Source organism: Sceloporus undulatus, chromosome 7 (genome assembly GCF_019175285.1).
Source record: "Sceloporus undulatus isolate JIND9_A2432 ecotype Alabama chromosome 7, SceUnd_v1.1, whole genome shotgun sequence".
Taxonomy (NCBI): Eukaryota; Metazoa; Chordata; class Lepidosauria; order Squamata; family Phrynosomatidae; genus Sceloporus; species Sceloporus undulatus.
This window is the reverse complement of record NC_056528.1, coordinates 12,173,388-12,200,342: the sequence shown is the minus strand read 5'-3', so window position 1 is coordinate 12,200,342 and position 26,955 is coordinate 12,173,388. Positions and strand designations below refer to the sequence as shown.

The window sequence follows — 26,955 nt, the reverse complement described above, 5'->3', positions numbered from 1 at the left end:
AATAAATATAAATAAATAAATAAATACCACAAATATTTAATTGAAAAAAAACACACACAATTAGGTGATATTAATTATAATTAAGCCACATCTTGGCTTTCAATTTTGTTCAGAGCTTGTTGTTGCTGTGGTTGTTTTTTGGCCATTGCTTTGAGGCTGAGAGTTTGACTCGCCCCAAAAGGTCACCTTAGTGGCCTTCCATGGCTGAAGCAGGGGAAATTCTTTTTAAAATGGGGGGGGGGGGGAATAAAACTTTATTAAAGCCCTTTAGCATGACAAAAAAAGAGGCCCACAGTTGGTCTCCATCTTGAAATGCTGAAGGCCTCCATGCTTTTCTATGAGGGGAAGTTTTATTGGGCGGAACTGAGGCGCTTCACGCGCAGGGAAGGTCGGAAGAGTTAGAAGGGTGCAATCGCGTTCCATAGCTATTGAGGCAGGAAGGGCGGAAGGGTTAGAAGGGTGCGCTACGCCGGTTTGGAGCCCCGAGATGGCTTCTGGGAAATGTAGGCCTCCGAACCCATCGAACGCGAGCGCACCCCAAGCTTCGTCGCAAAGGATTGTGGGAAACGTAGTCCTAAACCTATGAAGGGAGGCCTAAAATTGGAAATAAAAGCGGCCCTGAGGGGATAAAAAGGCCCTCTGAGGTAAAGCGGGGCGTTTCTCGGCTTCGCCCGGGCAACGTCGACGCCACACGGGGCTGAGGACGACGGCGACGACGACGGAGGAGGCCCGGGCGGCGGCGGCGGCTTCATGGAGACCCCTCCGCCGGCTGCTTCCTCCCCGCGGAGGAGAGTCCCCGGCGGCGGAGCGTCGAAGCCGGAGTCCCCGAGGCGTCGCCTGGCGCTGCGGCGGCGGAGGAAAGGGGAAGGGGCCGGGGAAGGGCCGGGGCCTGCGCAGCCTCCGCCGGGGCCTCCTCCTCGCCTGGGCCTCTTCCGCCGGGCCCCGCGCCCCGTGACGGTGGACAGCTCCAAGGCCAGGACGTCGCTGGAGGCCCTCAAGAGGAGCCTCAGGGAGCTCAGGTGGAAGGAGGTGGGCTGGCAGGAGGACTGCAGGGCCCATCCTCCCCTCCTGCAACTGCAAAGCCCATCCTCCGCCTGCACCACACGACCCATCCTCCCTCAGCATCACAAGACCCATCCTCCTTCCTCCCCAGCACCACAAGACCCATCCTCCTTCCCCTGCTGCACCACAAAACCTATCCTTCTTTGCACCGCAAGGACCATCTTCCCTCTCTCTTGCAGCACCACAAGACCCATCCTGCCCCTCTGCACCATAAGACCCATGCTCCTGCTCTGTACCGCAAGGCCCATCCTCCCCTTCGCACCACAAGGTCCATCTTCCCCTCCTCACTAGGACACACACTACAAAGCCCATTCTTCCCCTGCACCACATGACCCATCCTCCTCCCTCACCACCAGAACCCCATCCTCTTTCCCTTGCACCACAAGGTCCATCATCCTCTGTACCACGAGGCCCACTATCCTCCTTGTATCAGAACCACTATCCTTCCCACACACCACAAGACCCATCTTCCCCACACCCAAAAGGAGGGTGGGCTGGGAAGGGTTGATGCAATGAAACACTGTCCACCCAGGATGGAAGGGTGGCTGTGGGCGATGGGAGTTGCAGTAAGGAGGGTACGTATGTGGGAGGAGCCTGGTTGGAGATGTGGCTGCAGGCGATGGGAGTTGTAGTCTTATTCTCCATCTGGACGAAGCTTTGTTGTAGTTGGGAAAGGCTGTGGTGGAGGGGTGGCTGTGGATGATGGGATCTGCCATAGGGTACATGTGAAGGAGGAGCCTGGTTGGAAGGGAGGAAGGCCTGGCTGGAGGGGTGGCTGTGGGCGATGGGAGTTGTAGTCTGTACACTTTCCAGCTCTTCTGGGTCCCATGTTTAGAGAGATCAGTAAAAAAATCAATCACTTTCTGCAGACCTTTGGGAGCAGGCCCTTGCCAAGGGACTGGACCATTTTGGGGGAGTCGGCAACAATTCCTAGTGACATTTAAATAGTTGTTGTTGTTGTTATTATTATTATTATTATTAGAAGGGACAGAATCATTGCTGGCCTTTCTCCTAGGCACTTTGAGTGGACTTTGAGGCTGAGGTGGATATTAATATATATGTATTTATTTAAAAAGCAAGCCACAGTCCATCTGCTCCAGGTTTCCATCTGAAGTTGCGCTGAACGATGCCCGCCTCGACAACAGCTCCGACACCTTGGCCGCCTCAAAAGGTTATGCTGCAAATCTGTTACAGATTCATCACCGTGTGCCGCAATCAAACCATGGGACAACAAGCGACAGGACAATGGCACTCATTATTCCCAGTGTCATGAAACCATCCACCGCTGCCTAGGAAATGCCAGCCTGAAGGGCAGCAGCATATTTTTGCTGCAGAGGCCAGGAAGCTGAAGTCGTGATTGTGAGAGGGATCTGCAGCTGCTTGTTTCACATTGTCTGGGAGGAGACAATGGCTTTTGTGATGTTGCTCCTCTCTCCTCTTCCATGCCCTCCATGACGCGAGGGGCAAGGCTGGAGCCAGGCACAGCCAGCCGGACAATTGGAACCATCTTAGAGACTCCAAGGGCCAACTACAGTCAGCCTCTCTATCCACAGAGATTTTATTCTCAGATTCAATCATCCACAGCTTTACAAATATACAAATTCCCATAGGCAAACCTTGAGTTTGCCCTTTTATAAAAGGGACACCATTTTCCCGTGCCATTATATTTAATGGGACTTGAGCCTCCATGGATTTTGATATCCACAGGGGGTCCTGGGGCCAAACCCCAATGGATAACAAGGGTCCACTGTACTAACAACTAAAGCATTCCTGAGAAACGTCCATCTAGCCCTCTGTTCAAAGACCTCCAGAGATGTAGAGTTTGCCAATCCTGTGAGGGAGTCCATGCTTCACTAGCTGACAGCTTTCCCAGTCAGGAGATTTTTCCTCATGTTTATAAAGAATCTCTTTGTCTACTAATTTGAATCCATTGGACTGTGGAACAGCAGAATACAAGTTTGCTCCACCGTCTGCATAACATCCCTTCAGATATCCAAAGGCACCTCTTAGGCTTCTCTTCTCCAAGCAAAACAAACTGCAAGACTGCACAAGGAAAGCATTCCTGAGAGATGCTCATCCAACCCTCTGTTCAAAGACCTCCAAAGATGGAAAGTCCACCTCCCTTCCAAGGGAGTCTGTTCCATCACCGTCAAACAGGAGTCTTTGAAATCCTGTTTAGAAAGTGGGCTAATACTGGAAGCAGGTTCACCCCACCCAGCATCCTTGACCCATGGAAGTTACCAGGCCGCACTGGGTGGTGATGGTGCTGCCAATCGTGGGCAAAACATATCCGCCATGGGCAGAAGTGTGGGGAGAGCGGAAGGAAAAAAGCGGGACCACTCTAAAACTGCTCCATTTGCCTGGCTTTGTTTCTTATGTTAGGGGGAATTTTGAACAAGGTAGTTTTCCAAGGAATATAAAATATTGATAGAAGCTTGTCCTTTATATAGGAAAACGTTCAGTCCAAGTCACTGGCCAGTTGTACTTGTTTTTGTGCCTTGGCTCCAGGAGAACCCATAGCATTGAAGCACACCTGGCCTTGGTTTCATTGAAGACTTGTTGAGATCTATGGTTATCACTTTTCCTCCAGTTAAAAGATTAATATCCAACGGAGCTTCTGATCTGTTGCTATAACGTTGTATGGACATGGATGCTGAACTGAATTATTTTACTGAAGACATACAGAAATGCAGAGAGGAAACTGACACAGAGAACAGAAGAGAGGGAGGAAGGAGAAGGGCGGAGAGAAAAGTAGGTTTGCATTTTTGGAACCCTGGTGGGGAGAACATAATGTTTTGAGATGCTGTTTCCCCCACTTGCGTGACGGCAAGATATTTTTGGACCCCCCCCCTTTTTTTAAAAAGTGGCCAACTCTTTTCCTGCGACTTTTGAGGAAGGAGAGAGGGTTAGCAGAAACAAGGTCAGCTAAAATTGGATTTTGTGCTAATGAGACCGGCTTGCGTTGCTGGGTCTGGGTCTCGCTGAAATCATTTGTAAAGGTGCAGCTGAGAATTGTGTGTGTCAGTGTTAATCAGAATGGATAACGCTTCCAAAAAAGTCGGCTGAACAAATCTTTTCGGAACAAGATGACACCTTTGTCCGCTGTGTTATTTGCATAATGTTGAGGAATTAGCATAATTAGCTCGGAAGGCAGAAAGCTGCTTATTAAGACAGGAGCAAGGGTTAGTTGAGGCAGCTCTGGCCTGCAGGGGTCTCTCTTGCCATTCCTTATGTGCAGAAGTGTGAAACAACAGAATAACTGGATTGCAGGATCTTACGAATTCAGATTCATAACATGCCCATTGAACCCAAACATCTTTTAGCTCAGTTAGGGATGTGGCTGCTCCTCCCTATCATTCATGGCTGCAGCTTCATGCAGCCCACACATTTCGTGTCTAAATGTCACAAAAGGGTAGGAACTGTGAGAAATGGTTTCTTAAATGAAGAACAACTGCAACAAAAAGGTACAGTCAGCTCTCCTTATCCACAAACATTTTATCCACGGATTGAAAATACTTTAAAATATATATACATTCCAGAAAGCAAACCATTTGCCATTGTATATGTTTTCTATGCCATTGTATTGAATGGAACATGAGCATCCACAGATTTTGGTGTCCATGGGGGGGGACCCGGGAGCCAAACCCCAGCGGATAACAAGGGCCCACTGTTTCCAGTCTTTGTACTTCAAGGTTGTCCAGACTCCTTTTATATCATTATAGTGCATTTCAGGGTGATTCTCAGGGTAACATGGAAAGAGACTAGTGTCCACTGTTGTCAAATCCCCACAGTTGTGGACTTCCAGAATTAGACTGTTTCAGGACAAGGAGGCTCAACATCCATAATTGATAGCCACCAGGAAGATGCTCTCCAAACACATCTGAGATGGTGGCGGGACTGAGAGAAAGCTCTTCTCCAAAGACCTTAAAACTCTGGCATGTTCCTGTGGGGAGATAACAAGGGTTCAGGTAATCTGGGCCCAAGCCTTCCTTCCTAGAGTAAAGCCCTTCTCAAATCCGAAGAAGTGCCTGCTTAGGTTTAAAGACACAGCGAGGAGGAGTGAAGGAACGGATTGCTGCGCAGGCTTGGCTTGTGCGTTCCTGTTGCCACAGTTACAGCAGCGTTGTTTTGACAGCATTGCCGCACTGCTACGCAAACAGGGGCCCCACAGTGGCCTATGTTTCTAAACAGGTCAAGCCTGAATTTCAGCCCTATCTCAACCTGTTTTTCTCCCTTACATTCTTGGATCTGCCTGTCCCTTTGAGTCCTTCTAGTTGCTGCAAGAGCCATGTGGAGTTTGTGCCTTTGTGCTCATTTTGGAGTGAATTCACTTCTAACTGGGATAATGCGGTTTGTTGTGCAAGAGTGAAAGGACACCAAACGCCAGGGTCATCACTAGTGGGATGTAAGGGATTTCACTGAGGACACAGAGGCTGCATCTACACTGCAGAATTAATGCAGTTTGACACCACTTTAACTGCCATGACTGGAGAATTCTGGGATTTGTACAGTAGTTAAAGTGGTGTCAAACTGCATTCATTCTGCAGTGTGATAAGCAACCTTGGAGTGAATAGACATATTGATTTATTTATGTTTTAAAAAGGGAACAGCACTCATCTTTCCATTTGTTTTCCAGGTGTATTGGGTGAAAAATGGGCAGGAGAGATGACACCCCTTCTTTGTTTTCTCAGCAGTTGCATGTTTGTCACACATGTCTAGAGCCGGTGTTTTTGTTTCCCCCTTCCTTTCCTCTCCCAGAATGAAGCAATAATGAGATGAATCACCGGTGGCCCATTTGCAGTCGCTCTCGGTTGTAGGTGCCACCCTCCTTCATTAATCAGGGGAGAAATACAACATTGGATCAATTAGCCTCTTAATGAATTCCCACCGCCGCTGCTCCCAGAATGGCTGCCGACAAAACCAGGGGTTGGGTGCTCTTTGGAAATAAAGGAACCAGTTGAGGGAAAAGCTAGAAAGCTGTCCCTTTTGTCTCTCTCTCTCTCTCTCTCTCTCTCTCTCTCCATCCTGGTTTTTCACACAATCTTTCCATGGTGAGAATGAAAACAACTTGGCTGGCAAAGAAAATAACACTCAGCAGGCAGAGGATATCTCTGCTTTGGAAATGCTGCTTCTCTAGCAGTGGAAATGTTTCTCAGCAGTGGGAGAAGGGGATGTTGAAAGATGCTTTCCTTGGAGAGGTCTGGAGACTTGCATGCTGCTTTTTGCCCTGAAGCACTTTGTGTGTTGTAGGACTGGCCTCCTTTCCTCCTGGGTACACTTCTCAGTGTCTTCTAGTTAATTTGGAAGCAAGGCAGTGGTGGAGATGGCTTTCTTTGTCCCAAGGAGGGTTAAATAATTTGGAGCAGAGCAGGTTGGAAAGCGGAAACTGCACTGTCAGAGCCTTGAACTTGGCATGGTTTCATCAGTGGTCAACTGAGGAGTTGGAACAAAGGTAGTTTTAATGGGCAAACTGGGGGAAGAGATGTTCATTTTCCAAAGTAAATAGGCATAGGCTCAAGCTAGGGACTTTAAAAGAGAGAGGGAGATGTACAGTGTGATTTCCCCCCTTTTTATTTGATGATAAATCTCATTGCATTGAGTGAGGCTTTCCCCCCCGACAGTATTTTAAAAAGTTATTTTTGGGAGTCACATCTCCTAAATTACTTACCCTGGAAAGTGGTTGTGCAAGGAAGAGGCTTATGCCAATTGTTGTTCAAAAAGGTAACTTTCCCAGGAAAACACACACAGAACCACAGTTCTAAAAGAGTTCTTTTCCTGACCAGGCTGCTCTCTTCCCTCCCAAAACACAGCAACCCCTCCTTTTAAAAGCGGAAAGATGTCTAATTTGTGTCTGATCTAGTTTCGGTTGTCTAACTCTTGTATTTTTGCCCCTTTCCAGTTTCCTTTTGGTCGACGTTTGCCCTGCGACATCTACTGGCACGCCGTGTCATTTCACGATAATGCCATCTATTCAGGCCTAGTCAACAAATTTCCAGGTAATTGAATGCTGTGCTGCAAATTAAAACTGTGATTGAATGGAGAGGTTAATTGTTGCACGGCTGACCCCCTTCAGCATGATCTTCCCCAAACAAACCTGTCGCTTGTTGTTGTGGTGGTGGTGTGCCTTTGAGCTGGCTTTGACTTCTGATGACCCTCTCCCAGGGTTTTCTAGGTGAGATTTCTTCAGAGGATGTTGACCATTGCCTTCCTCTGGGACTGAGAGAGTGTGACTTGCCCAGGGCCGCTCATGGGTTTCCATGGCTGAGCAGGGATTTGAAACCTGGTCTCCTGGAGTCATAGTCCAACATTCAAACGATTACGCTCTTTTTAAAAAAAACATTTGGCAGCTGCGTCATCTTTTAGGGTTGACCTTTTGTTTGTTTTGACTCTATAGTATTCGTTATTCTGGTCCGGTAAAAACTGTTGCTGCCTCCAGGCCTGGCCCTAGCTGACACTTTCCTTCTTCTCTTTCCTCAGGCATGACTGAAATGGTGCGCAAGATCACGCTGAGCCGTGCCATGCGGACAATGCAGGAGCTCTTCCCCGAGGAGTACAACTTCTACCCCCGCTCCTGGATCCTGCCGGAGGAGTTCGCCATCTTTCTGGCTGAGGTCTGTAGCTGTTTCCCTTTTCTTTTCTCTCTGTGTGGGATGGTCCCAAATTTCCTGAAGCCAGTGGCAGTACTGTGACTTCCAGTTTGGTGGAGGGGTGACTCTGCTCTGGGTTTTAAAGGAACTTTAGACCATCTAAATTGCCTTTGAGGCACTCTGGGTAAAGTAAAGTAGAATACAAAAGAAAACAATGATAACAGAGTACTTTTGGAACAATGGCTGAGATCCTGCATCACAGTCTATATTTGATAACTTTATGAATTTGTAACTTTGTAGCAGAAACACAACAAAACCTCGTTAGGCAATTGTAGAGATGTGGGTCTGGGCACTGGCCAGAGTCTTCTAATGCACATTGAACACTTCTGATGTGCATCAAGCACGGCTGTTGTGCTTCATTACTTCCTAGCCTGTGTCTGGTTGTGCATCAGGAAATATGCCAATGTGCATTGGTGCCCATGGAGCATTGCACCATGGAGCATCAGTCACTCCACTATTGTGGAACGGATGCCTGTTTGTTGTAATGTCATCATGGCAGATCTTAAGTGAACGTTGTCAACATTGCGAGAGTACTAAATTCAATTTTGCACTCATGTAAGGCTTGTTATGAAGATGTAAGTCCCAACCACAACGCCAGCTTATGACTGCAACTATTCACTTTTACAGTTCTTCCCTTGGTTCTTCCCAAGGAGGGCAATTTTGGCTCCTGCCCACCCCAGGTATTTTAGCCACCAGAGACTCTGCCTCCACCAAATGAGCAAGATCCTCTCCTCTCCCCTTCCCAGCGACATTTCCATGGAAGCCCGGATGAGTCGTTTTTTGAGGGAAAAACAGATGGGCGATAAAACAGCCCCACAGATGGTCCTCCGTCTGTGCTTTAAGGGGAAAGTGCCAGTTTTGTTACCAAACATCACATTTCACGCCACTTCTACGAACATCAAGAGGATGTGAAATTCCGTCTCGTAAAGTTTCATAAAGTGGGAGATGATGGGAAAGGGAACTTTTTGGGTTTTTCTAAAAGTTTACTTATTCTTCCTCCCTTCCACCTCAAAACACGCTAAACTGCTGTACTGGGGCTCAAGGAAGCAGACAGAGAAAGAGATTTATTTTTAAGTTGGGATGGGCAACGTGCGGCACTTAGGCTATATGTGGCACCCAGAACTATTTGTATGGCTCCCAGGCCACAGTGGTGCATTGCAGTTTGCTGTAAGTGATATTTCTTCTCTTGTGGCTATCATTTTTGCCATTTTCCCAAAAAGGCCATGGGGCAGACTGAGGGTTGGGGGTGAAAACCAACTGTATGTCTATGAATGTAACAGGATATAAATTAAATACACGAGAAAATAATAATAATAATAGGATTTATTTATATGCCGCCCAATCACTGGGAATCCGGGTGGCTTACAACAGAGGGGATAATAAACTGAGCATCTGGTGTGCATACATAATTTCTTCTTAGAAATGAAGATCCCTCACTGAGTGTGGACATTCTTTCACCTTAAATTCTTTAGCTGTTGTGAAAATATAGTAAGGCACTCTGATTCCCCCTAAGGAGGAGGTGAGATACAATGGATGAAAATACACCTTCTGGTTTCCTGTTTTAGGTTCACATGATCAAAGACACCAATCCTTCGTGGAGGCCCACCTTTATCGTGAAGCCCGATGGTGGATGTCAGGGGGACGGGATATACCTCATTAAAGACCCTGGCGATGTCCGGATGACGGGCAACCTCCAGACGAGGCCTGCGGTGGTCCAGGAGTACATGTCCAAGCCTTTCCTGATCGACAAGCTCAAGTTCGACATCCGTCTGTATGTCCTGCTGAAATCCTTAGACCCTCTGGAAGTTTACGTGGCCAAAGATGGACTCTGCCGCTTCTGTACCGAGCCCTACCAGGAGCCCCACCTGAGGAACCTCCACCAGGTGTTCATGCACTTGACCAATTACTCCCTCAACATCCACAGCGGGAACTTTGTCCACTCAGACAGTGCCAACACAGGCAGCAAAAGGACGTTTTGTAGCATCTTGGACAGGCTCTCGTCCAACGGTGTCAATGTCCGGAAGGTCTGGTCTGATATCATTTCACTGGTCATCAAGACAGTGATCGCCATGGTCCCTGAGCTGAAGGTGTATTACCAGTCTGATATTCCCACAGGGAAGCCGGGGCCATCTTGTTTCCAGGTAAGCCCAGAACAACAACAGAATTCTCTTTGGGATTGACTGGGATAGAGATCAGGTCATCTTCCAGATGTTGTGGGACTGCAATTCCCAAAATAATATGCTTTGGTCTGAAGCAGGGATGTGCAAAGTGTGGCTCATGGGCTGTGTGTGGTCCTTGGAGCACCAAAATAGCCAGTTGTGCGCCCTAACATAGTACAAGATATTAATGGGATTGTGTAGAGTGTTGTATGTTTTGTGAAAACCTTTTTTGCACAAAAATACATTGTGATAGTTTTGCAAATAAATTGTCAATTGTGAAAAACTGTGGATAGAATGTGGGAAAATATAATTAAAAAAGCACAAGAAAACCCTTTTCATGTTTCCCAGCAGAGTGAAAACTTCTGATATTTTTTATTTTCATGCTTAAGAACAAAATAGGGCAAGTGTTGCATCCCTGTCTGTCACACCTCAGACTAAGAAAGGCTGGGGATGATTTGCTTGTTTGATATGAAAGTGGAAGTGGAAAGGAAGCTGTTGATGCCTCTTCTCTTTAAAGATTTTAGGGTTTGACATTCTCCTGATGAGGAATCTGAAGCCAATACTGCTGGAGGTCAATGCTAATCCCAGCATGAAAATCGAGCATGAGAAAGAGGTAAGGCTCTCACTGCACAACGCTACAGATCTAACTGATAACACGAAGTTTCCTAAGTGTTCCTCCTCCACCATGATACACAGATATATTGCTCCAGTTCAGGGAGGTTCCACTCGGGTGTCTTAATGTAAACCTCTGTGACTCTCCTTCTGCTTGGGAGGGAAGGGCAAGATTAGAAGCCAGCTGTTGGTTAAGCTCTTTCTTCTTTGGCTCTTGAACAGGGAATGAACGCATGCATATTGTAATGCATGCTGAAGCTCTGTCACTTACCAGAATATCTTTTTTTTTGGGGGGGGGTTGTATGGATTTCCAGGTTTCACCAGGAGTTTTTGAATACGTCCCCAGCCCCGTTGACGAAGAGGTTAAGGTTGCGGTCATCCGGGACACCCTCCGCTTGGTAGATCCCCACAAGAAAAAGAAGCAGGATGACATGGGGTGAGTATCACTTCGATTTCACGTTCCCTTTTCAGGTGGCATAGAGGAGGAAGACTGACAAGCCACGAATGGCTAAAGACAAGGTGGAGCAGTCAGTATTCTCATTTCTACAACCTGTGTCAGTTGCTCAAGTGTATCTTTTCCCCCTAATTTTTTGTGTTACGCAGGGTGTTACACTTTCATCCTTTTTTATAAACCAGGTTTTCATGTGTTTTAAAAATGTTGTGCTTTTAGTTTTTTTTTTTAATCTAATGGTCTTTAAAACATTGGTATCAAATAGACTATAGCTGTACTTTGTTTTAATAGTGTAAAAAACACCTTGGGTTCTGTACCAGGAGAGAAGTGGGGTAATCGAAGAAATAAATGTATCTGTCCCCCCACCTCTTCAAAGATGTCCATGTAGGCAGCTGTCACAACATCTTGTGGCAGTGAGTCCCGCGGTTTAACTATTCGCCACGTCCAGAACACTTTCCTTTGTTATCGGCCCTGAAGACTCTCCTATTCAGCTTTAGCAGATTATCATTTTGGGTTCTAGGATTATGGGTAAGGGAGAATAAACTCCCCAACAGTGGTCAGTGGGTCTTTTCTAGGAGAGACCGTCCTGGCGGCTTGGCCCCACTTTGCAATGGGGAGCCGTCCCTTCTGGCTCTCTGGCGTCGGTCTAACGGCGGAGGGTTTAATGACCAGCCTGCTTCCCTCCTTTCCCCGGCAGCCTCTCTTCCGCCTCCCCTCCCTTGGCACTGTGTTTTCATTTTAATAGCTCTCTCTAATATTAGATCCAAGAGGCCTTAGTAATTTGCACTTTCTGTTCTACATATTTTCGATTCCCTGGCATCATCTCCAACTCTTGAAATCCTGCAGTAGCAGATTTGCATATCCATTCAGTATGAAAGCCACACGATGATGGAACCCGGTGATGAATTGCTTATCTCATCCTGGCTGAAATGTGTGGAAATTGCATGTTAAAAAAAAAAATCATCCCCTTGTTTGGAGAGAATAAACATGGCCTTTCAAAAGAACGCTGCTCCCCTCCACCCACCATTTCTCTTTCTCTCCAACCCAGCAATCTATCCCAGCACAAAAGCTCTCTTGGGCAGAACCCAAAGCCATCCAAAGCAAAAAGGTCATATTTCCCAGAAAGAAATGCAGAGGTCTTTCTTGGACCATTGCTGAGACGGAGAGGATGCAGGCGGAAGCCGTTTACGTTTCACCATTTGTACTGTATTATTTCTCATACCCACACAGCCAAAAGTCCTTGGTTACTTATTTCCCCCCTCCCATAATTAAAAACAGAGCTGGGAGAAGTTACTTCATTGGACTACAACTCCCAGAGACCCTGCTGGCCATGTGATGCAAAAGCTCTGATTAATATTTATAAGAAGAGCACTGCTAGTTCCTTTGCTGGTGGAGGACTGGACTATAAAACCCCTTCTATGATTCCATGGATCACCGACCAAAGATACTATCCAATCCAGGAGCCCACTTCCCACAGTGGTCCCAGAAGATTGACTGATTGTTGGAATGGAGTTGGGGAAGAAAAAGTGGCGCAGGAACCAAATAGAGTAGTTGGAACGTAACAGAACTGCTGTGCGCTGCAAAATTTTGTTGCAGTTCTCCTCTCTGCTCGGTTTCGTTGCTCTTTTCGTTGCTCCAATAATGTTCAGCACTTTGTGCTTTTTGCTGACAAAGTTGATGAAATGAGTTGAGAAAGTGAAGATTGGCTTAACAGGGATGGGTTTGATCTGCTGCTAATTATCCCCTCAATTAAAACAAATGAAGTGTCTCAATGAAACTAAGTCTTTTTAAAGGCAGTGTCCTAAAGCTTTCCTGCTGTCTGGAAAAATTAACAGCTCAGAGAAAGCTCCTGCTGCCCTTTAGGGAGGCCTGATATCTTTCCCTTGTGATGTTTATCTTTTACAAGGAGTGATTCCCACCCCCAAACCTCCCCTATTTCCCATTTTCTCCATTTTGATGGGCCCAGTTCTCTCTTAAAACACTCCCTGTCAGGAATTGGCTGGTGATTTATTTCCGAAAAACACATTTCAGAACAGGAAAAAGGATCAACCAAACAATTAAAAGTGTGTGTGTGTGCATCCCTCAGATGTCAAAACCCTGTTTTCTTGTTGCCGTGTGCCTTCAAGTTGACTGATTTATGGCAGCCATATTCTAGGGTTCATTATTCCAGGGAGGTTTCTCACCATCCTCTGAGACTGATAGAGTATGATTAGCCCAAAGTCATCCAGTGGGTTTCCATGGCTAAGCGGGGATTCGAACCTTGGTTCTCACTGGCCAACTGATGGCAACCTTCTCCTAGGGTTTTCTTGGCAGGATATATTATTCAGAGGAGCTTTGCCATAGCCTTCCTCTGAGGCAGAGAGAGTGTGACTTGCCCAAGCGCAGTTCTTGTTCTCCTTTTGCAGTTGTGCATAGCTTTCTCCTCCATTTCCCATCACTGTGTTCTCGAAGCAATTTGAGCAACGAGGCTAAAGCGTCTGTGTGTAGAAACAACAGCACAAAATGACATGTATGTATTGGGGATTGTTGTGAACACACAAACCTCCGTGTCATTAAGACCATGATTCATGGCCCTCGTGGCTTGGATCTGTGCGCCCAAACAAAATTATATTTCTCAAATGCTTTTGCAAACCATTTTTGTAAGGATCTTGGTGGCAGCAGAGTGTGTGAACAGAGAGGGAGCCTGGATGGGTAGCTGGGTAGGTGGGCTGACACCTCTGTAGTTGCAACAGTCAAATTAAAATCTTGCAAACACTAGACTTAATTGCTGACAGTTTATTTGAAATTGTTAAAAGTTCTCTTTGGTGGTGGGGTTTGCACAGAGGAAGAGATATGATTTTTTTGAACAAAGCTTTTAGACTTAAATTGGGATGGGGAAAGTGTGTACATTTTTGCATGTGTAAGTGTGTGTATGTATGTGTGTGTCTATATATATAATTTTAGAAATTGCCATCAAGCGTTTGCCTGTCTGCCTGGTGTTTAATTGGGAGTCGTGTGCATGGCTTTCTCTGGTGCGCGCTCCAAATGGCTTTTGACGATCCTTTTCTCTCCACATCATCCCCATCTCTCTCCCCGCAGCGCTTAATGATTCGGCTTCCCTGTCGTGCCAAAAGGAAATATTTGAGTCCTGCTTTATTAGCGCTAATTAGCCTGGAGAAAAATTGGGAAAGAGTTCCTTCTTTCTTCCCTCCCGACAAATAATAAGTGTAGCGGCTTTAGTAACCCACTTTTGTCGTTTTTTGTTTTGCTGCAGTTTCTCTTTTACGAGGCTCGAGAGGAGCGTATGGAACTGTCCTACGAACGGAGGATGGGAGTGTGTGTGTGTTGCCAGAGAGTTTTTGTGGCCCTATGCCCTGCTCAAAGACTCACAATTCTTGTAATTTTTTGAATTTATTTTGCCCCCAAATCCCTCCCAGAGAGTATGGGTGACAATTGTGCCACATGTGTGCCCCCTTGTCATTTTAGTCCTAGGAGATGCCATTTTTTCCCCCAGAGGAGAAGTGACCTGGATGTCCATTTCTGAGCTACTTTCTGTTAGCAAAAAGGCTTCACCAGGCCTAAAGTGCCCAGAGTGGCTTCAAAACATTTCCCCCATGGCCTCTAAGTAGCACTGTCTCAGCCTCAGAGGAAGGCAATGGCAAAATCCCTCGGAACAAATCTTGCCAACAAAACACCTTGGGGACACCATAATTCAGAAATTACTTGAAGGCACACAACAAGAGCAACCCAAATTTTCACTTGGTTTCCTAGTCAGCTGGATCCCTGAAAAACAAGAGAAACAAACAGCTGCTTTCCGCCTTTGCAGAACGACTCCTGTCCTTTTCATTTATAGTGCTAAGGTGCTAATGTAGTTCCCTGCCTCTCACATTTCAAGCATAATTTATTCTTTAGTTCTTAGCTTCGGATACGCGGCAGCATTTTGCAGCTTAACAAACCGTAGTACCTGGGGACTTCCCCAGACTTGCTATCAGGGCAGTCTGCACCAGCTAGCAAGTGGGCTGGCTCGACGTCTGCAATTTAGGATACCTTTTTTGCAGTTTGTAACTCCTACCCCACAGCATTTGAGTAGGATACAGCCTTCTGGAAGTCAAAAGGATCGAATGCATGAATCTTCTTGGGCTTCTTTGGCCTAAAGGGTCCAACACTCTGCTCTGCGCATCACAATTCAAGAAGGATATTGACAAGCTGTCCAGAGGAGGGCAACCAAAAGGATCAAAGGTCTGAAAACGAAGCCTTATGAGGAATGACTGGGGATGTTTAGCTTGGAGAAGAGAAAACCAAGAGGTTATGTGATAACTATCTTTAAATATCTGAAGGGATGTTGTGGAGAAGATGGCACCAGCTTATTTTTTGCAATTCCAGAGAGCAGAACATGGATCCAGATTACAAGAGCAGTGTTTCCACCTAAACATGAGGATGAGCTGTACAAGGAGGAATGCTGTGAATTGGTTTACCATGAACCCCAAGTGGAATAGTTCCCATTTCATAGGAAAGTGGCAACCACCTGATTAAGAACTGCAGCATAAATCTTCCCTCTCTTTTGCTCCACCTTCTCCTGGTACAAAACATCCTGTAAAGCGAACATTTTTTGTTTTGTTCTTAAAAAATTGTCATCTTCCAGACAGCAGCTCCGGCCTCCATGCGACTTTGAACTTGACAGCTGCCATTTGGGCCACAGTTGTAAATCTCGGAGCCTTTAATTAGCTGTTGGAAATGTAGCTGAGGGACACCCGTACCAAAGTGTATTAGCATAAAGATTAAGGCCACGGAGAAGGATGAGGAGATGGTGCAGACAGGGGGAAGAAACGTTAATAAATTAGTAATCATGTTTAAAAGATAAGCAGTCTCTTGGATTTTCATAAGCTTTGTTCAAATTGAAATCCTTTCTCTCTTCCCCCCCCCCCCCCCCCGTTCCTGACTCCACAACTTCCTTCTTCTTCCTCCAAACGTCGTTAATACATTTCTCCACTGGTGATCCCTTCTGAAGGAGGATCTGTCGCCACTCGGAAAATTAGAGAAATGAATGTATCGGGGTCAGATATTAGTATGTAAATGAGACACTGCTTTTTAGACAGAAAAAAAATCGGGATGGCACTGGGTGGCCCTCGCCTCATGGCTGGCCTTTGGTTCGCTTAATCTAATTGTCTTGGCCAGCTCTACACTGTCCTCCGGCAGAAGAATTTGTGAAGAGTCACGGTTCAGTTGCTACTACTCTCATTTTCCTGCTTCTCTTCTTCATGAGTCTCCTTCCATCTATCAGAGTAACATTCAGAGTTTGGCCTCCCAACAGAAGATAACCCAGGTTTGAAGATTCTCCCCAAATTGTCCAGTTCTGAAGGAAAAATGGGTGTCCACGGTTGCTTGGTTTTTAACATTTGCTAGGCCACTTTATGGCCCAGACCCCTAAAACAGTACAGAGTCAAAGCAGCATGTGCTTGGGATTGGCATCACAAACTGATACATCCTTAGGTGATTGATAAATATATATATTTAAAAGCCATGCTGTAAAACAGGGTTTTTGGGGGGAAAAAGCAGTTTGGGGAAAATCATTGAAATTTGGAATATTATTAGTAGTAGGAACTTCTTGACTGTAAGAGCTGTTTGCCCCTGTAAGGAACTGCCGCAGGGGGTGGTTGACTGTTTTGGTGGCTCTGAACATAACTTCCCTCCTGCCCTGTCTTCTCCTTCTTTATTTTTATTTCACACAGCACAAAAATGGTTCCTTCCAAACACAAGTAAATGTTTGCACCCAGTTTCTTTCCTAAATGCCCTTGACGTTGGCTTGTGGCAACACAGACCCCAGCAGGGTGTTAATGGACAAACAACACAATTGCTTCTCCTGGGGGAAACAGTTCAGGGAAACACCAAAGACACTAATGCAGTTTTTGTGTTGTCACTGTTTGAACAGCAGAGCTGAACTTGCGTCTCCAGGAGAGGAAGAAGAAAGAGGAGGAGGAGGAGAAGACGACTTCCTTGATGAAGAATTGATAGAAAAACCTGAGCTGGATAGCGGCCAAAGCCCAGAGGAGAAGGTGCCTGCCCTGTGCCTGAAGCAGGTGTTCCCAAAGTACGCCAAGCAATTCGACTACTTGCGACTGGTGGAACGGATTGCAGCTCTCTTCATCCGCTTCCTGGGTGTCAAAGGGACAACCAAGCTGGGACCCACAGCCTTCCGGACATTTATCAGGTGAAAGGGTAGGGGTTACTCCTCCCACAAAAGTGTGTAAGTCCTTGGAGCTTGGATAGTTGCTTTATTCAAGCAGTCCATGCTTATTATTCATTTCAGTGCTTGATGTCATTATTCACTGTAGTGTTGGAGAAAGTAACTGTGTCTCCAAAAACTTATTTTGTAAAGTGTGATAAAGAACTTTGGAAAGCCTTTGGAAAGTTCAGATGAAAAGCCAAAGTGCCACTGTTGTTTATAAAAGGCTTACAATGTGTATTTAAGGATGTTTCAGTAATAAAAGACAGGATGAGTGATTTGCCCTATCCTGCAAGTACCCCCAAGGAGCTGAAATGAAGAACAGTCTGCTTGCCAGGGTTGAACCCGCTCCCCCCAAAACCCTGTCCTGCTGCCTGTGTTGCTGGTTTCGACTCGACTTGTAACTCGCTCCTTCTGAACTCTGTGTCCAATTAGGGTGACCTTTTGATCATTTTCTGTCTCCTCCTCCATTTCTTTCTTTCTGCTGTATTAGAAACAGCAAGATAAGCAACAGTGGCTTCAGCATGGCTGCCGCAGATATCCTCTACATTGACATCACGCGAAGGGGCAGCAGCTTTGGGATGGATCAGAGAGATTCAGGTGAGCTTTCCATTTTTAAAAAAAATGCTGAATCAGAGGATGGGGATCTTTTCTGCAGATTCCCCCCTTCCTGAATGTTAAGAGGCAATTACATATATGCCATGGTAGCAGTGTCACTTCCTCTTGTAAAAAAAGACTTCTCCTTGTCATAAAATGCCCCCCCCCCCAATCAAGATGAAAATGCCTCTCTTGTCCCTTAGAAGGACTTGGGAGGGGTACTGTATTTGTTTTGCAGGGGGCTGCCTCCAAGTTCTCCTGGGTACCCAGGGAGTCTCTCTAGCCTCTCATTGGTGCTCAGTTCTTCTTGGGGTCACCCAAGCTAAGAATCCCATATTCATTTTAATTTTTAGGGAGTCAGGTTTTCTTGTCTTTAAGCAGGGACAAAACTCATAGTAGCTGATGGCTTCTAATGTCAGTGAAAGGTGTGTGTGTGAATCTGTTCTGGGCTTTAGACTGAACTTAAAAGTAGCTATCCAAGGCCCTGAGCCACATTTATCCCTAATAGATTAGCCGCCACGGGCAGATCCTTTAAAGCTCCTTCATGCTACAACTAAGAGCAGATACACTCCTCAGTGACATGGAAGCCCTCAACCCTCCACTGGCGGAGAAAAGGAGATGCTAAACCCACCCTCGAATTTTCGCAGGGGCACCTGCAGATTTAGAATTGGCGGTGGAAAGCTGGGCAGCCGGCCCAGAAGCGAGGAGACGTTGTCTGCCTTTGCTGGAAATAAAGTTAGCAGAAATGTCCAACTTTTTTGAGTTCCATTAGTAAGTACCAAAATTGATGGGCAATCAGAAGCAGGAGGAAGCTTATTTTTCATGTTTATCGCTTGAAACGAGCGTTGCCATCTGGCCCATTGTTAATTCTGGATTAGCGCTTGGTTGGGGGGTTTTGGGGAGTGGTGGTTTGCATCTTAAATTGCTGCACATAAGCAGAATCTGTTGTTCATGGGATGTCACTGGCAACAGATTTGTGCGAGTGCCTTTTTTGTGTGTGGCTGTTGTTGTTTATCGGCACTGCATCTTTTGTTTTGCTGACCAGAGTGGGGTGATAAGACAAATATTTTATTTATGCTGCATTGAAGGTACCACAGTCCTTCCTCCCTCCCTCCTCTCTGAAAGCTTCTGTGCTTCCCTTTGAGCCATTCAAAATACATCTGCTCTGCAAATTTCCTGGATTCTTTTCCTCAGGCAAAATTGCACCTTTCATAGTCCTGGCTGCCAGCCGCTTTCCGGGCAACTGTGCGGTTTGTGCGTTTCCTGAGTTCCCTGGTGCTTACCTTCCTCACTGCCAGTGAGACCCTGCCATGCCACATCCTGGGCCATTAGAGATAAAATATCACCCTACTGTGCCCACCAACATTTCACAGGTGAAAACTGGGATATATGTGGCCAAACGCCATGAAAGTGTGGTGGAAATCGCAAAAGTGAATAAAGAGGAGGGACAGATAAGCCAGGAGAGGCTGCAGCAGTTTGCTTTTGCCTGAGTCTAAAGGGAAGTGCAAGACTCCCCCTCCTCCTCTCCTCCTGCTTTCTCTTTCACAGAGCTTCCTGTCTCTTTCTGGAGTCCTTAGGTTACAAGCAAAGAAAGCTATACCCGGGGATGCCTTGTGCTTTTGTGATCTGACAAGCCTTATAAAAATTCATTCTGGAGAGGGAACCTAAATGGTGTCACTTCTGAAGGCTCATAAAAGCAAAGGCCTGTTGAAAAGGCAAGATTTAAAACTCAAATTTGAGGGAAGCAATTACTTCTGTTTTACAATTGACTCTTCTCTTCTCTCTCTTTTTCTCTCTTCCCTGTGTGTGTGTCTTTCTTATCAATTTTTTAATATCCACTCTGTTTCCCAGTGAACCTTAACAACAGGAAGCCTCAAATGCTCATTTTGCATCTCTTACACTCATTCAATTGTCAGGTTTTATTAAAAATGGTAATGGATGGGTCTTATTTTAATATCCACAAAGTAGGCTCATAGTAGGGAACTGTGAAGCGAAATTAGTGTTTATCAACCGAGGGGCTTTGGAGAGGAAAAAAAATCCCCCCCCTCGAGAGGAATGGGCGGAAACAGGTTTCATTACCTGAAATGTGAAGTAGACCTTTGAATGGCGGAAGGGGTCTGATATGCCTCCCCCTAAACTCATCATTTATGACAGGAAAAAGTAATCATTTGCTTGAGGAGGAAACAGAGAGACTCTATTCACAGGCTAAATGGGAAGACAACAAGAGACAGAGTTAAAGACTGCTTGTTTGTGGATACTTCTGCCCCACCATTGGCTCTCCTTCTGCAATATCCCAGCATGCCCAACAGATTTCTAACCCACCAGGCCTGGCATCCTGTTAGTGACTTATGTGCGTCTATGTCCCTTTTTGGACAGGGCACAGGGGGCTATTCTCTTGCTCTTGTTCTCTCCCTCTATTCCACCATGACTGATAACACAACATCTGGAATTTGCGTCTGTTTAGCTCCGATAAACCTGGCAGGCTCTTTGCCAGGCAGTTTGCTGCCCACCTTGCGGCTGACCCCAACCGTAGCCCTCACTTGAGGCAAATTATACCTCAGAGCATAATTGCGCCTTTTCAGATTACTTCTTTCTTCTCTTCCCCTTGCCTGAGGAAGCCTGAATTGAATGGACAAACAATGACCACACACAAATGCACACACAAAGCCTCATCTGGAAAATTGTTCTTTAGCACTTGCACTTAATAGCCAAGTAAGCCTCTCAAAGAGGCATTTCCCTGACAGAATTAGAGAGTCACAGAATCTTAGAGTTGGAAAGGATGCCAAAGGGACAGGCAGGAATCCACAAGTACAGCACTTCTGAAAGGTGCCTTTCCAGGCTCCAGCTTTCTTGGCTTCTGGGTTGGGGGTCTTGCATAAAAATAAAGGATCCCCTCCAGTATTTTTATGGAGATGCGTGTTTTTGGAGTTTGGTGTTTTTGTTTTGAAAATTTAAATACAAATGGGAAAAAAAGTTATCAAACTCTTGCAGTGGGAGAAAACTGTTGACATTTATTCATTCTCACACGCGGAGATAAAGTAAGAGTATGTTTGTGTCACTGCTCCTTTCAGACATCCCCTTTTCCCTCTCTTTGTCTTCCAGGGATGGGCCTGCAGGCTTTTGTGGAAGCGGTCTGTTTCCTGGCTCAGCGGAGGTACAAATCCCTCTCCCTCCACGAACAAGTGGAGCTGCTGGTTGACTTCTGTGAGTACAACTTGGCTGCCCTGGATGAGAAGCGCCAAACCTGCAGCCGACTCCTCCCCGAGCGCCGGACCACCCTGGTCACCTGCCACCATGACAAGCTGCAGCTCAGTCCTGCTGTTCACGCAACGCCGCCATGCCACGGCACGTCAGCCCATAAACTGGTCGACTACAGAGGTCCCCAGCCCTAAAGAGGTCACCATTCATGGGGAGGCATGAGAAACAAACCTCTGAGGAGTTGGAAGCCACTCTGCGCCACCAGAGGTGGAAGTGGAATCCTCCTCTTCCCACCTTAAGAGACCTATTTTTTATTTATTGCTGTCTGCCCTAGATTGAGGCTCCTTCACCCAAATCCTTGCAGTTGGTGCAAGACCTGCTGATTCACAACATCCCAGTCAGAGGCTGTAATGTGGCCGGCAGACTCTCTTATGTTTCAGGTTGATGAAAGTCATCTCTTGAAGGCTGGAGACATCAGGCGGGTCAGAACTGACACCAGAGATGGAAAGACCTTGCTAAAGCGAGTCCAGCTTGTGGCATCCCTTGTCAAAGAGGGCTAGGAGGAAGCAGCCTCCGGTTGTGTGTTTTGCATTGCAGGAGGTGATGGGAGAGATTGTGATTAGGACAGAGCAGCGTATGAGAGAGAGAGGAGATGTTGGTTATGGAGAACTAAAATCCTATTTATTTATTTCAGACATTTTGTGAGGGCTTGTTTCATCCAAATGGACTGGAAAGTGTGCACAAAGGTGCCACTGTAGGCATGCTGTGTAATTCTGTAACTGGGCACCTTCTCTGCTTGCAGAAGGTCCCAGCCAAATTTGAGGGCTGCATAGGAAGCTGTGGCTTGATTTTGGCTCCTTGGATCCAATGTGCGCACATACAAGCTTCATAGAGGTGGGGTTTGGGTGGGAGATAGGCTTCCTCAAGGCTGGGCTTTCATCCTGAGCTGCTGCTCCATGGGAATGCCAGCACCCTTGCATGCCACCCGGGGCTGAACAATTAGCACCCGTCCAGGACAGCTGGGCGTAAGATTAAATTAAATATGTTACTTAGGATCTGCTTTCAGAAACACTTCAGCAAGACTGCATCGGCCATTCCACTATTGCACAGGACACAGGCAGATGTTTGCTTGGAGTGTTCACCTTTTCAAAATTGGAAGCTGTTGTTAAAATAAAAAAGCAAAAGGGCAAGTTTCTAGATGATGAAAGATGAAAGTGCACCAGTGAGACCTGTCAATTTTTTTAAAAAATAACAGAAGCTGAAAGTTCTGGGTTTTTGTGGCATGGGGCTAGAGAACTGGAGCAGGATTTCCAGAGACCAGAGGGGCAAGCAATTTCCTCATTCCCTTTCCCTTAATTCCCGGCAGTAAGAGTTTTACTGAGCTAAAGCCTGCTGGTGTTTTGCCCCGCTCTGCAAGATTTTATCTGACATTGAACCTGGCTCTCAGATTGAAAGAGGTCCTCTGTTCTTGGGGTTTCCATGTAGAAGAACTGAACCAGCCGTGCCCATTTATCATATGGGTATCCACAAGAGTTGGGGATCAAGGGTTTGACAGTCTTGGCCCCTGTCTCATGTATGAAAAGAAGCATGCTCTTTTTTTCCCCCCAGCAGAAGCATTGCCAGGGATGGGCAAGAATCCTTGCTCCCCGTTGGAGATGCTGTCAGAGTCTGCCATTGCCACTAGCGGGCAAGATTGGCACTTCATTCAAACGGCCATGAGCTGCATGAGAAAGCCCTTGTGTCTCTCAGCTTTCATTTCTAGCCCACTTTCCCACTTCCTGAAGCTGGCATGACTTTTTTGAGCGGCTGGCAATTTGGGTGCAGAGAGCTGTTTCTCTCTGTCACTCAGAAACCCAGAGTCCATCTATTTTTGCACTGCCCAGAAAGCTGTTCTCTGCGATGTGCCTGTCACAGGAATATAGACCCAGCGTTGTCATTGTCCCTTGGGGACGTCTTAAGTGGCACTACACTTCTTCACCTCTCTTTCTCAGAAAGCCTTCTTTCCCTTCTCTCCTGATCTTATTTGATGACCACAGAATTGAATAATTTTTCTCTCTTTTCCTTGAAACTGATGCTGTCTTGGGATAGAGATTCTCTGCCTTTAGCCCCTGTGCCTCAGGCATAGGGCAAAGTTTCTGGCAAAAAGATGCTTGGAGGGTTTCTCTGCAGTTAGCCAAAGGAGCAGAGTGGCCTTGCAGAAGTGGGAATGGATGGGGAATATTTAGGGGAAAGAGCAGTATCTTTCTGGGACCTGGCATAGAAGAGGAGCGGCTGTAAACATTGACCCAGTTTACTAATATCCCCACAAATGAACCAAGCCAAACATCATCCAGTCCCTTCCTTTCCCACCAGAACTTCTAGAAAAGTGGGGACTTCCAGAAAGCAGAAGGTGAGGAGAGAAACCGGGACATTTTAAAAGCAGCTTAAAAAGTGGGATGACAGAGGATTAATTAGGACGGTCCTTGCCAAATCAGGACCATTGAAGGTCTGTGATACATAGTCCTTCCCATCTGTAATACATAGTCCTGCCAGCCTCTTTTCATTGCTTCACTGGGACCTGTGAATAATGCCCAAATGTCCCAGGTCTAAGCCCTGAGGAGTTTGTTCTAATTCAGAAGTAAGCCCCATAGGCTTAAAAAGGTCTTTGCAGGATTTTGGGATCCCCTTACATTTTAGTGAGCTGCCTGCAATGATCTTAGCCTCAAAACCAAGTGCGAAATGCCCCTTGCTCCGTTGTCTCTCCACTTTGGAGGCTCCTTGCATCAGCCTAGTCTTAATTGAAATTCTTTTAGCACTCTGTTCCTTTGTAGCTGGATTAGACTCTACTGATCCTTACATAATTAGACTTCAAGCCATTGTGCGTTTGTAGGACCATATTTTTTAAAGGAGAACTTGATGTGTTCTGCCCCCCTTCCCCACCCCAAAATCCAGATGGTTCCAGGTGACACTTGCTTTCAACCCACAATAAAAAAAGATATCCATAGTAGTAAGAATGGGATTGTTTTGACCAATATGTCTCCTATTCCCTCCCAGCTCTGTCCTTGTGCAATATGCTTAACATATTGTAGTGCAACAATCCAAATGGTTGAAGCCTTACCCTTGACTGTTGTCTCCTTTCTAGGGCAAAAAAGGCAATGCGTCCCAGATTCCTATTTGCCAAGCTGCTGTTAAGACACAGGAGCAGGAGAGACATTTGGCCTCCCAACCCCATTTTCCCTCTTCTTTTGCTTGGTTGGAGATTCCCCTTTTTCTCGATTGAAAAAGAGACCCATGCAAGCAATAGCTGCTGAGCTTGCCAAGAAATGAGCTAAGCATGTGTGCAGAGTCGGATGTATAATATGTATTGGCAATTACTGTAATTAGATCAGGTAGCTAATTGGTACCTTGGAGGAGGAAAGGGAACCCCCTTTTTATCAAGTCAGAGAGAGAGCGTCTGAGTGGGAAATAAGAAATAAATCCCATTTCCGGATCCAAGTCACAGGCTCCCAGGCCACTGGAAACGGGAGAATTCAAGAAGGTTCAATCTCCTATTCTAGGAAGGCTACTATCTGTAGGCCTTCTCTAGTCCAATAATTGTATTGCAAATGAGCTCCAGTTTTTCTCAAATTACAAGATCATCAGTTCTGGAGAAGCAGAGAAGCATTTTTGCTAGAAATCTGTGTTGTTGACCATCTTTTATTTCTCTGGTGTCAAACTGCTTTAATTCTCCATCTCCCCTTGGACACAGGTTTTGGACATAGCAATAATATTGTTGAAAACCATATTGCAAGAAAAGGTCAAGGAGTGGTCTCCACTTGCTTCTCTCTGGTTTTCAAAAGCATCTCTCCTCCTGGACATTATTGTTATTGTTATTATTAGTTAAAGTTTATATAGCGCCATTAAGTTTCACATGGCACTTTACATAGTCATCAACCAAAATACAGATAAAAACTAAAAATCTCAAATCAAAATGCAGCAAAATATAAACTAACCACTTTTTAAAACAAGCCTAAGAGAACAGACTATGAAGCAATGCACATTGATGCCCATCCTCTAGCTGTCGGGAATCAAGTTCTGAGCTGGACATTGTCCTGATTTGGCAGAGATGGTCAATGCTTTGCCGCCCCGCTTTTCCAGCTGCTTTTCAAACATCCTTCTCCTCCTCTTCCCCACTTTCCCTCTTTGTCCTGTGCTTCCCTTCAAGCATTGGAAATGTATTTCGCTTGACAAAATTTAAATTGCAAAAGTGGGACGGCTGAATCTCCCCTTTCCCTGAAAAGCCTCTCCTCTGCATCCGTCCGTATGGACAGCTTTTGCCCATCCTGACGTTGCTTGGCCATTTTGCTGGACCATTTGGTCTGTGAAATGTTGGGAATGTTCAAGTGGAAATGCAAGGTTTGGGGGCTTCTCCTTGGCTTGGTCTGGAGCAGTGGTTCTCAACCTTTGGTCTTCCAGACACTTTGGACTTCAGTCCCCAGAATTCCTGAGCATTGGCCATGCTGGCTGGATCTCCTGGAAGCTGAAGTCCAAAATGTCTGGAGGCCCAAACTCCATCTCCCAGAAGGCTTTGCAAAGGTGCTGCTGGCCAGGGAGGCTGATGACCTGAGGAGGCACACCTGTTGGGTTCTTCCCAGGCGCCTCAGGAGGGAAAAGCCCCCTGAATTGGGTTGAGAGGAGGAAGAGGGTGCTTCCAGCTCCCCAAAGTAAGTAAAGCCCCCATTTGTGGTCTTTTTTTTTTTTTTTTTGTGGAGAGAGGGGCAAAATGGGCATTTATCTTATTTATTCCCCTTGGTTGCAAGGCTGAGGGATAGAGCCTTCTTTTGCAAGAGCAGTTGCTCTCAGGGAAACCCAACAGCTATCCTCCGTACTCAGAACACCCAGCCTCTTGACCAAATGCAAACCTGGGCCAAATATGGCTAGTTGACAAACCCCTTTGCCTGATGGAGAAGCCGTTGTTGCTTCCAAACCTTGCAGTGTGTATTTTAGTTGGGCCAGTCGAGGGATCCCCGTTTGGTGGGTTTGGGGTGTTATTGTACCGCAGCCTGGGAGGGCCTTTTCTTGGAGCCCCTTGGACCAGCCAATACTTGAGGTTCAAGATATGCCCTTCACTTCTGTGATTATTATGGCCTCCTGTTTTTTGCTTCCTTGCATAATCTATTTTGCCCAGGCTGTTTGTTTTGCAAAATCCATCCTCTCCTTTGTGTGCAATTGTGCGTTTGCCTGGGCTCCAGTTTTAATTTAGTTTCACTGTTTGAAACGATGAAGAGTAAGCCCAGTTCTGCATGTAATGTGAATGTAAAAACTACTCAGTCGCTCGGGAATGTGTCTCCATTTCAATGGTTAGTTTGGGACTCTGGTTAGGGTTTCTAGAGCTGAAAATACGGTTTTCTCCAAACGATATATTCCCACAAGGCTTCCTTACATGTTTCACTGATATATACCTATGTGTTAAATCCATCTTTTGGCACTCGGTTTCAGGATTTGGAACCATTTGACACTGGTTGGCTATATTTTGACATGCAATGGTATTAATATCTGCTAACTGGCATGCTGCAGAAAAACTGCAACAGCTCACATTTGATGTATGAAAAAAGCAAGGAATCGTATGGGGGGATGTCTGATGTTATTTAAGCTTTGTTTCACATTTCAAGATGGCGATTCAAGCTGGCCACATTTTGTAGTTTTGAATTGGGATGTCCAAAGTGAACAATTTTTCAAGGCAGAATCCAGAATTTCTGCAGTTTCTGAATTTCTTCAGCTGTAGCAAAATTAATCCAAGGTTGCCTGTTAGTGGACTTACTTGCAATGACAACTGGTGGCTCTTGCAGGGGCTCTATGTGTGGGCCCTCCGTATTCGCTGGGGTTCGGGGCTCAGGACCCCCATGAAAGTGGGGAAATTCAAATGAAAAAACCTACTGTTTTCTTTTAACCTGAAAGAACACCTCTCCAGGTGTTCCAGGGCAATTCTGTGGCCACCATGTGCCAACGTTGACCATGAAATTGCACCAGAAGACCTACAAATGCCTAGAGAAGTGGTCTCTCTAGGAA

The 26,955-nt window shown here is 46.0% G+C and overlaps 1 protein-coding gene across 6 annotated transcripts; it reads left to right on the top strand.

Moving 5' to 3' along the window:
- The first annotated feature begins 484 nt into the window (after positions 1-484).
- TTLL11 (tubulin tyrosine ligase like 11) lies at positions 485-26,955 on the top strand. Of its 6 annotated transcripts, none has more exons than XM_042480206.1 (9): positions 485-1,029; positions 6,962-7,058; positions 7,540-7,673; positions 9,275-9,850; positions 10,386-10,481; positions 10,795-10,916; positions 16,840-17,118; positions 17,627-17,733; positions 20,833-26,955. In XM_042480206.1, exons 1-9 carry the CDS (start codon positions 751-753, stop codon positions 21,120-21,122), a joined length of 1,980 nt encoding a protein of 659 aa, XP_042336140.1. In that variant the 5' UTR covers positions 485-750; the 3' UTR covers positions 21,123-26,955. The 6 variants fall into 6 exon arrangements, with proteins under 6 accessions (XP_042336140.1, XP_042336141.1, XP_042336143.1 ...); XM_042480207.1 differs by having other exon boundaries at positions 486-1,029; positions 16,843-17,118; XM_042480209.1 differs by having other exon boundaries at positions 493-644.

Bases quoted from the DNA above. Each gene is read 5' to 3' on its own strand.
- TTLL11 (XM_042480206.1), top strand. From the start codon at position 751: ATGGAGACCCCTCCGCCGGCTGCTTCCTCCCCGCGGAGGAGAGTCCCC. The intron at 10,917-16,839 runs GTGAGTATCACT...CTGTTTGAACAG, and splicing joins AAGAAGCAGGATGACATGGG to CAGAGCTGAACTTGCGTCTC. The intron at 17,119-17,626 runs GTGAAAGGGTAG...CTGCTGTATTAG, and splicing joins GCCTTCCGGACATTTATCAG to AAACAGCAAGATAAGCAACA.